The sequence below is a fragment of the Pyrus communis genome, chromosome 15 (genome assembly GCF_041283825.1).
Source record: "Pyrus communis isolate YQ-2024b chromosome 15, ASM4128382v1, whole genome shotgun sequence".
Taxonomy (NCBI): domain Eukaryota; kingdom Viridiplantae; phylum Streptophyta; class Magnoliopsida; order Rosales; family Rosaceae; genus Pyrus; species Pyrus communis.
The window spans coordinates 31,093,797-31,103,095 of record NC_142579.1 but is presented as its reverse complement, the minus strand read 5'-3'; the positions used below and the strand labels follow the sequence as shown (position 1 = coordinate 31,103,095).

General features: G+C 38.4%; 2 protein-coding genes across 3 annotated transcripts; one reads left to right on the top strand and one right to left on the bottom strand.

The window, feature by feature from the left end:
* Nucleotides 1-381: 381 nt before the first annotated feature.
* Nucleotides 382-4,444, bottom strand: LOC137740429 (putative chlorophyll(ide) b reductase NYC1, chloroplastic). 2 transcript variants are annotated; one of them, XM_068480306.2, is made up of 10 exons: nt 3,727-4,444; nt 3,081-3,159; nt 2,854-2,989; nt 2,587-2,661; nt 2,310-2,502; nt 2,171-2,239; nt 1,779-1,918; nt 1,512-1,634; nt 1,139-1,331; nt 382-923 (listed from the first exon to the last, which is right to left on the bottom strand). In XM_068480306.2, exons 1-10 carry the CDS (start codon nt 4,093-4,095, stop codon nt 738-740), a joined length of 1,563 nt encoding a protein of 520 aa, XP_068336407.1. In that variant the 5' UTR covers nt 4,096-4,444; the 3' UTR covers nt 382-737. The 2 variants fall into 2 exon arrangements, with proteins under 2 accessions (XP_068336407.1, XP_068336410.1); XM_068480309.2 differs by having other exon boundaries at nt 3,739-4,373.
* Nucleotides 4,445-5,768: 1,324 nt separating this feature from the next.
* LOC137710636 (uncharacterized) lies at nt 5,769-9,012 on the top strand. Its single transcript, XM_068449716.2, has 7 exons — nt 5,769-6,196; nt 6,988-7,098; nt 7,226-7,324; nt 7,430-7,540; nt 7,628-7,931; nt 8,092-8,231; nt 8,331-9,012. The coding sequence occupies exons 1-7, from the start codon at nt 6,059-6,061 to the stop codon at nt 8,865-8,867; spliced, it is 1,440 nt and encodes a 479-aa protein (XP_068305817.1). The 5' UTR covers nt 5,769-6,058; the 3' UTR covers nt 8,868-9,012.
* The last annotated feature ends 287 nt before the right edge of the window (nt 9,013-9,299 follow it).

The window sequence follows — 9,299 nt, the reverse complement described above, 5'->3', positions numbered from 1 at the left end:
AACTAGAAAATCACTTTTTTATTAAACAGTTCACGTAATACTTTTGGCATTTCTCTAAAGATGCTTTTAGCTCAATCCAGCTATATACTTTATTTTATTTATTTCTAATAAGTATCGTAACGTCTCTTTTTATGGTAATTAAAATCCATTACCAAAGCCGTCCTCCTTAACCAACAGGCTTTTAAATGTGCTTTAAGGGCTTTACTTGCTTATTTAATATCACTAATAAAATAATTTCTGCATTTAGTCAACTTAGTTAAGTCCAAGTTTGCAGAAGCGACAAAACCATTTCTCGTAAGCCTAAGCGGAGAAGGTGAGTAGATGTTCATCGAAAACATGAACACCGTACAAAAAGAAGGAAGAGAGAAACAATGGCAGAGCTGGTTTTATGGTGCATCTTTTCGATTTACGCCTTTGTAGCATTGCTACTCCGAGCATGAACAAATTGGTATCAAATATTACTATGAACTACTCAAGTTTTTACATGATTTTGCATATAGAACCCCCCACAAAAGCTCGGATTTGTAAACGATGCGTAGCAGTCAAATCGCCTTACGATGATCTACCATGAATGCTTTAAAACGATTAGTGTCCGATCGATGCAGGGTGGAAAAATGGTACCCTACATCTTCGGTCGCATACGTGGTTCTGAGCAATGTGTCTGGTCTGGTCCTACACAAATAGTATCTGCCTGAGGTAATACCTAGTGGTTTCGGTTTTGAGTTTGTGTGAAAATCTCAAGTACCAGGCAAGTTGCTGCTGGTGCTAGAGAGGATGATGAAGGCACAGACAACAGAGAGTGAGAAGACAGACACCCAAGTGTTCTCTGTGTACATCTCCATTGCATCAGTGAAGTAAAAACGGGTGCGGTTTTCTGCCCAGTTCCGAAGCCGGTCTGCTTCTGCTGCGTACAATGCCTTGCCCTGCAAGTTATACCAGAATCAGTTTTCGCTTGTTTGCAACTACGGATATCAAACAATCATGGCACTGCACTGTTGGCATGACCATGAGTCCTTGATTATACGAACCTAAAGCATCACTAATTTAACTACTTAAGTATCTGAAGAACTCGATTTGTCACAATGCATACAAGTGCAGTAACATCGCATATCTTACGCAACAAAAGTCAAATAATCACCTGTTCATCAAACCAGCGACCACGTCGCAGCCATGCAGTTACTAAAGCAAGTAAGATCCTCGGAGGTGTCAAGTAATTGATGGCCTTTCCTGTTCCCTTCACAACTCGCATCCGTGGAACTAAAGTTCTAGCTACTGTTTCAGGAAGCTCACATATGAAGTTAAACATTTGTTTATTCTTCAAAGAGGAGCCACTGCAAACAAGCAATAGATAATTTCTCAGATCCTAGACGAACAAAACCATTTTCAAAAAAGATTCGGAACTTTATATATTCAGCTCATGAGGTGAACCATCTCGTTTAACAATAAACCTAGAAAATCCATATAAATGAAACAAGACATGCATCCTGAAAATAAAAATTCATCAAGTGTACCTCAGAAGCAGATCTGTAAGAACCATGCCTGGAGATGCGGTGTGCACTCCTACTTTCGACCGCTTGCACTCCTTTAAAAGTGATGATTGAAGCTGTCTAAGACCACACTTCGTTGATCCATAGCTAAGGTTGAAGAGGTAAAATAGCATAAGTATCAACATATAATTGTCACGGATCAGAAATCACAATTGCGAAAAAATAGGTGACAGTTCAACCTCTTCCCACAAAAGAAAAGATTACTATCTATCAACAAGACAAGGTACTCACACAGCTGTCAAAGGGGTACTTGATCCCCCCGAGCCTGCTCCATCCATATTAAATATATGCCCACCTTTAGCCTGATTCATCATTATACGCATCGCTTCTCGAGTGCAAAGTATAGACCCAACCAGGTTTGTCGAGACAATCTGACATAAAATTAGAAGGTTTAAGCTAGATAGTGAACCATTTTGAAATGATTATGCATTGTCAAAATCCTGAAGAACAAATTTCTAGTCACATGAATGTGATCATGTTTTTAATACAGACTCGTGCACATGGGTGCTAGGGTGTGCCTGGAGTTAGGAAGAGAGAGAGAGAGAGAGAGAGCGTGTGTGTGCAGTCTATTGCACTCTCTTCACATAAGAACCACAACATAGAGCTATTGTTTTTGCAAATACCTGCTTAATGTCTTCGTCTGTAAACTGAAGCAAGGGTCTAAATCCTTTATTAGCCCCAGCATTGTTTATCTGTGAAAGAGGTTACAAATTAGATAGTTACAAAGTGATAAGCATCTAATCGATGGTTTCAAAAGATTACCCAAATGTCAATATGACCGAGTTCACTAACAGCAAAATTTGCCAGTTTCTGCACATCGCCGGCTTCACAAACATCACATGCTATGCCAACTACTTTTGCATGTTTCAGGTTCTTGGATAACCCGCCTGCACTGTTTATACCTTCCTTCAGGTTTTCCTCAAGCTCTCTGACAGTTGCTTGTACAGACTCGGGGCTGCCTTGACATAATTCAGTAATCAGTAGCAGTAGTACTATTTATACACACACACATATCATAAATTCAAAATCTAAGTATCACCTTCGAGAAGCAACAACCACACGATCTCCAGAAAGAAGAAATTCACGAGCAAGTGCTTTTCCAAGTCCCCTTGTGCTGTACCAGCCAATCAAAAGACGCAAAATACATGTAAATCATACTTTTATGCTCTCTTGAAGCCATTATATATGAAAATATTATACTAGATCAATCTTCGTGATACTACAGAATTAAAAAGCCTCCTCCACCAGTCCCACAACTCCTTACAAAATTTATTAAGAAGAAGAGCAAGCGAGAGAGAGTATCTACCTTCCACTGATGACAACATTTCGTGGACCAGCTCGACAGTGATCCTCTAAAACCATGTTAGATCCAACCATAGTTCCGATAATAATTCCACCAAGCCAGCTATAACAAACTAGCTCATTCAAATCACTGTCTCCACCTTCAAAAAAATCCAATAAATTAGAGGTCTACATATGGAACATTACATTTCGGACGGATAATATGAAACTAAATAGTAACATGCTTCTAACCTGACAACTGAAACCCAATTGCTAGTATGACTCCTGTGCTCATCATGGTCACAATATATCTTCCGATTTGAACGGCAGCCTATTTTTAAAGACACTTACAAGCATGTCAGAATCATGATAAACAAGACAACCTTGAAACGATCTATCATTATTTGAAAGATGTCTTTCATAAATCTCACTGAAAAAAAAAAAAAAAAAAAAAAAAAAGAAGAAAGACAAAATCTTGAGGCTTAAACTTCGTAGTACAGTCTTGCTTCCCCAAAGTTCAGTGATGAAAGATAAATCTTGAGGGGTTAACTTCATTTCTCCTTTCATTTGTTGATAAGAATTTGAATAACAACCCTAACAGAACAATCATTTCGAAAAAGTTCAGTTTCCTCCTTGGATTTTCTCAGCAACCAAACAACCAAAAAAAAAAAAAAAAAAACAAGTTTATGAAAGCTTCAAAATTTAAAATCTGAATCATTTTCCTCCTTGGATTTTCCCACCCAAAAAATGTTTCAAACTTCAAGGTTTAAAATCCCAAACAAGCTTGGATTTTCTCAAAAAATAAACAAATACATGCTCCAACTAAACAAATCATAATTAATTAACTCAAAACACTGTTAATTAAACGAAAACAAAGACCAGCAAAAACATTACTCACAGATTGACAGACCTCCTCCAACTTGGCCACCGCGTTCCTGTACTCCTCCCCATCTCTAAGCCCCACACCAAAACCCCCCAAAACACTAGATTTCAAAGATTTCAAAATCCCACTCCCACCTCCCTTCTTCAAATTCCTGCACTTTCTCGCACTTTCCTCCTCTCCCTCCTCCGTACCCCCTCCGTTGTCCTCCCCCCTGAACGACCTGCACGGTTTCAAGGAAAACCCATTTCGCCCCGCGGGCAGCAGCCCCCCGGACCGCCGAAAACCCGACCCGATTATCAACTCCGGGCCGGTTCCGCGGTGGTCCTTGAAATTGAAGTATTCCAAGCTCTGTGGGCATACGTGGAGCCTCGCTACCATGGCCATTGCAGATAACAACACAGTGGCTGAAAGTGCTTCAAAATGTGGCTCCAATATCTTGAGCTCTCTTCCGAATTTTCGGTCGAAAAAGCTCTCTACCGAATTTTCGGTCCAAAAATCATTAAATTAAATTTAATCTAATTTGTTTAAAAGACTGATGGAAAACTTACGTTAAATAATAAAATTTAAATTTAAAATTTGGGATGTTGGGTGACGGAAATTGTCTTGTTGCGGGGGAAGATATTATTCGCGGGAGATTTAGGGGGAGGAGAGTGGCAGCGTGCGGGCAAGGAGGTGCGTGATGACCACAAGTTAGGGGAACCTCATCTGCCGAGTGATTGGTGACACGTGTCGTTGTGTTTCTGTGTCATCGTGTCGCTTTTGCGTTGGCTAGATGGGAAGATCAAAGACGAGTCTTGTGAAACACGGCTCTGATTGAGTGGGTCTTGTGAAACACGGCTCTGATTGAGTGGTATAATGGCAACTGCTGACCGTTGGATTAGCGAGGGAAGTTTAACACATCATCGATTCGGGCCCAAGTTTGATATTGAAGACAGATTAGGCCCAACCATTTGCAGTTATGTTGGATTGGGCCAAACCATGAATCGTTCTTATTTAAACTTTCTTCTTTCGATCCAGCACTAAGCTTTTCCGATGGCCAATTTCTTACCTTTAGAAAAAAAATTGTTGTTATTAACGGGATAAGGAGAATTCAAAACTATTAGAATAATTTAAAAAATGAGGAATTTTAAATCCGGAATGCATGAGTGTAAACCTAACACCATATTTATTAAGATATTACACCACAACCACTAATTTTTTACCCTCTTCATTATTAATTTTTCTTGTGTTTATACTGTATATTGCAAAAAATTGAAGTGCAGTAATCTGGATGAGCCACATGTTAATGTAAGTCCGCCACGCACTCACCTCTCAAGTACATGAATTACACAAGGCTAAGGGCTGATTTGGTATTGCTGTGCTTTGAAAAAAAACTGTTTCTGCTGTGCTGTGAGAATAAGCAGCTGTGAAATAAAGCAGCAGAGTGTTTGATAAACTTTTTTGTAAAAGTGCTTTTGAAAAAAAAAAAAAAAAAACCAGTATTAGAGTGTTTGGTAAACTTTTATGTAAAACAGATGTGAAAAAAACAGGTTTTTCAAAGCTGAGTTTTGCAATTTCTTGTTTTTGACTTTTTTTCATCCAAAACTGTGAAAAAAAACTGAAGCTGAGTGTTTACCAAACACAAAAACAGCTCCCAGCTTTTTTTTATAGCAGCTTTTTTCAGAATCACCTCAATACCAAACCATGTCTAAATTGATACACATAAATATTTGATAAAATTCCTACCTTCTCCAATGATACCTAAACCCGAGAATGTTAGTGAATCTTTTCAAATGCATGTTCTAGATCTATGATCTTTGTTTTTAAAAAATTTAAGAAATAGCTTTTTGTCCTTTGATTGGAGTAATTAGTGAGCAATAAAAGTTAAATCGTGAAAATAAAATTTTCAAAACGATTGTTCAAACATAATTATAAAAACTAAAAGGACGTTAATTCAACAGATAAAAACTATTTTTCTCTTTCTGTAAAATATTTGACTTAAAGGGGAACTTCGTCCAAACTACAAAAGCATAGATTAAGGTTTAGCCTATAAAAATGATTCCTTTTAGGAAAAACCTGTAGAAACCTAGATGAAAAATGGGGCTCTAGGGATTACCTTTGAGGATTTAAGAAAAAGTGCTAAAAGTGTAAAAAGCCAAAAAAATAAACGCGCATACTTCTATCGTCCAAAAAAATAAAATAAACGCGCATGCCTTGTTTGACGCCTCCAAAATCTATCTCCCTCTAAAACCTCTCTCCTCGGTTTTTTCTCAATTCATTTTCGACCATCTTTCTTTTGTCTGTTGTCTGAGAAGGGGAGAGAGAGAGAGTTAGCAAGAACCCACAAGTATACAGGGGGGAAGGAAGGATGCAGAGGCATCCAGATCAACGGTCGAGATCCGCCAAGCCCACCACCATCCACGGCTTCGCTCAGTCCGGCGACCTTCTTGGCTTCCAGAAGCTGCTTCGGGAAACCCCATCTCTTCTCAACGAAAAAAATGCCGTTGTAAGATATCCTTCTCTTGTAAATTTGAATTCACGAAATGGGGTTTTTCAATAATTCGATTTCGTGTCGAAAGCTGACGTCTTTGAAATTCTGGGTGCATTTTGTTTGATGGGTTTTGGAATTTGGAATACTTGCCAATTGGGTTGTGCAAATTCAACCCGTTTGATCATGTTTCTTTACCACTTTAATGTAGGATTTGGCTTCTTTGATGGTTAATGTACTATATTTTCTTGTATTTATAATTGTATGCGGATGTCGGTGCATAAAGGAAGGGAAGTATTGATCTTTTTCTTGGTAAATATATTGTGGTAGAGCCTGTAAAATGGAATGTAGTTGTGGATTATGTACCGTTTGATGTTTTGGGTGGATTGAAGAGAGGCATTGAGCTGGATCTAAGTGTGTTAAACTGTTCGATGACGGATAAGTCAGTTTCTTTTCAGGGTTGTCATTACTGGTAGATGGGTTAAGTTAATTGACTTTCATTTCTAAATGGTCTGTGTTGCTAAATTGAAGATCCGATACCATACCGTATTTATATTTTTGTAGGCATATACTTTTCTTTGGTCAGTTCATAAACCTTAGTTTTTATAACTACAGAAAGGGTAGTTCAAGAAAGGAATAAAGAAATGTGAGATTAGGAGGTTTTCTTTGAAGTTTTGGTTAGTAAAACGGCAGGGCATTTCTTTTATCATTTGGTGATAATTATGTAGGATAGTATCACTACCATTGGATGTGAACATCAAGTAAGGTTATCTTATCCTCTAATGAATCCTTTGTTTCCCTGAATGCAGATGCAACAAACTCCACTTCATGTTTCTGCTGGTTACAACAGGGGCGACATAGTTAAATTCCTTCTTGATTGGCAAGGGCCGGGTGAAGTTGAGTTGGAAGCCAAGAACATGGTAGGTCTCATGTCTGAATTTTGTATCACCTCAATCGTTTCGAAACTCAATTTTGAAACTGAATTTGTTGTCTTATAATAGATTTCTTATTTGATTTTGGGTGTTAATAACATGTTGAGCTTTGCAGTACGGAGAAACACCATTGCACATGGCAGCAAAGAATGGATGCAATGATGCTGCACGGTTGCTTCTTGTCCATGGTGCTTTTATCGAAGCCAAGGCAAATGTAAGTTTTGTTTCACCCAAGTCAATTTCTGTTGAGTTTTGGATTTCTAACCATTGTGTCAAAGTGCTACTCATGTTTAAAAAGTCTCTTCCTCTGTCCATGCAGAATGGAATGACACCACTACACCTTGCTGTGTGGTACTCACTTACAGCTGAAGAGTTCTCAACTGTCAAAACATTACTAGAGTACAATGCTGATTGCAGTGCTAAGGACGATGTATTGCTTATTTCATTACTTGCAACATTCATTTTACTCAAGGATAACATCTAAGTATATGCTAATGTTGTCGCCTTTGAATTGTAGGAGGGCATGACTCCTATACATCACTTATCTAAGGGCCGTGCAAATGAAAAGTTGCGGGAACTATTACAGTGGCACTATGAAGAGCAGAGGAGAAAAAAAGCAATTGAAGCATGCAGTGAAACTAAAGCTAAGATGGATGAACTTGAAAGTGAGTTATCAAATATTGTTGGTTTGCATGAGCTCAAGGTACAACTACGGAAATGGGCAAAGGGGATGCTTTTGGATGAGAGGCGTAAGGCCCTTGGGCTGAAAGTTGGTGTGAGGAGACCGCCTCATATGGCTTTTCTTGGAAATCCTGGAACTGGTAAGTGATGATTGGATCATGAAACCTATTTCTTTAAAGACAAATTGTAATATACCACTAGCATTTTCATAAGCATAAAAAGAAAAAAAAGAGGAATATACTTTGTTGGGTTACATCTTTGTAGTATAATTATGATAGATATGGTTATTGCTATCAACAGGTAAGACCATGGTAGCTCGAATTCTTGGAAGATTACTCCATATGGTAGGAATTCTACCTACTGATAAAGTAACAGAAGTACAGAGGACCGATTTGGTTGGGGAATTCGTTGGTCACACTGGACCCAAAACTAGGAGGAAGGTAAGACAATGATCTTTTTGGAACTATTTATGTTCTAATTTCACACCTCTTGGACGTGAGTGCTCTTCTGTGACACCCTAATTGTAATATTCTGCACAGATTAAAGACGCAGAGGGAGGAATCCTTTTTGTAGATGAAGCTTATCGACTAATACCCATGCAGAAGGCAGACGATAAAGACTATGGCTTGGAAGCATTGGAAGAGATCATGTCTGTCATGGATAGTGGAAAAATCGTAGTCATATTTGCAGGATATAGCGAACCAATGAAACGTGTAATTGCTTCAAATGAAGGTTTCTGTCGACGTGTGACCAAATTTTTCAATTTTAGTGACTTCACTTCAGAAGACCTAGCAAGGATCCTCCATATCAAGATGCATAATCAGACAGAGGAGAGCTTGTTGTATGGATTTCAGTTACACTCTTCGTGCAGTATAGAAGCAGTTGCAGATCTGATTCGAAGAGAGACAACAGAAAAGCAGTGCAAGGAGATGAATGGAGGTTTAGTGGATACGATGTTAGTGAATGCTAGAGAGAGTTTGGATTTTAGGCTCGATTTTGATTGTATAGATACAGACGAACTTAGAACAATCACCCTAGAGGATTTACAAGCAGGCCTTCGGGTTTTGTCACAGTGAGGCAGATGTGGCGGAAATTTTGAAATAAAACAAAAGAAAACGATCATGTAATCATAAGCATGCAGAGAAAGCTTTGCAGGTGTACCTCAGATTGATGTGAAATATTCGTTTCTCCAGCTCTCGTTCAATATCTACGCGTGGTCACGATGTTCGGCTGCGGTTTACTGCTGGAGATATAGTGGTTTTCAGGATATTCAGAAATTATTTGATTCATTGTTGGCAGGTATTGGTGTAATTGACATTTTCTCTGTGATAGTAGAAAATCCGTTGTTAAAAAACTTTCAAATTTCAATTGCTTGTTTAAAGTTAATGAGGAAATCTACATCTTTCACTTACTCGCTCCTTTTATAGAGGAATATTTTTGCTCGCCACCCTTAAGTGATGATAATGCTCAGCATCATATTTATTTTCGTTAGATAAGTTTCATCACGC

What these genes read in the sequence shown, in the direction of transcription:
- LOC137710636 (XM_068449716.2), top strand. Translation starts at nt 6,059, where the DNA reads ATGCAGAGGCATCCAGATCAACGGTCGAGATCCGCCAAGCCCACCACC. An exon ending in TCAACGAAAAAAATGCCGTT is followed by an intron (nt 6,197 to 6,987) that starts GTAAGATATCCT and finishes CCCTGAATGCAG; the next exon opens with ATGCAACAAACTCCACTTCA. An exon ending in TTATCGAAGCCAAGGCAAAT is followed by an intron (nt 7,325 to 7,429) that starts GTAAGTTTTGTT and finishes CTGTCCATGCAG; the next exon opens with AATGGAATGACACCACTACA.
- LOC137740429 (XM_068480306.2), bottom strand. Translation starts at nt 4,095, where the DNA reads ATGGCCATGGTAGCGAGGCTCCACGTATGCCCACAGAGCTTGGAATAC. An exon ending in CAGACGAAGACATTAAGCAG is followed by an intron (nt 1,919 to 2,170) that starts GTATTTGCAAAA and finishes ATTTTATGTCAG; the next exon opens with ATTGTCTCGACAAACCTGGT. An exon ending in CTTACAGATCTGCTTCTGAG is followed by an intron (nt 1,332 to 1,511) that starts GTACACTTGATG and finishes GCTTGTTTGCAG; the next exon opens with TGGCTCCTCTTTGAAGAATA.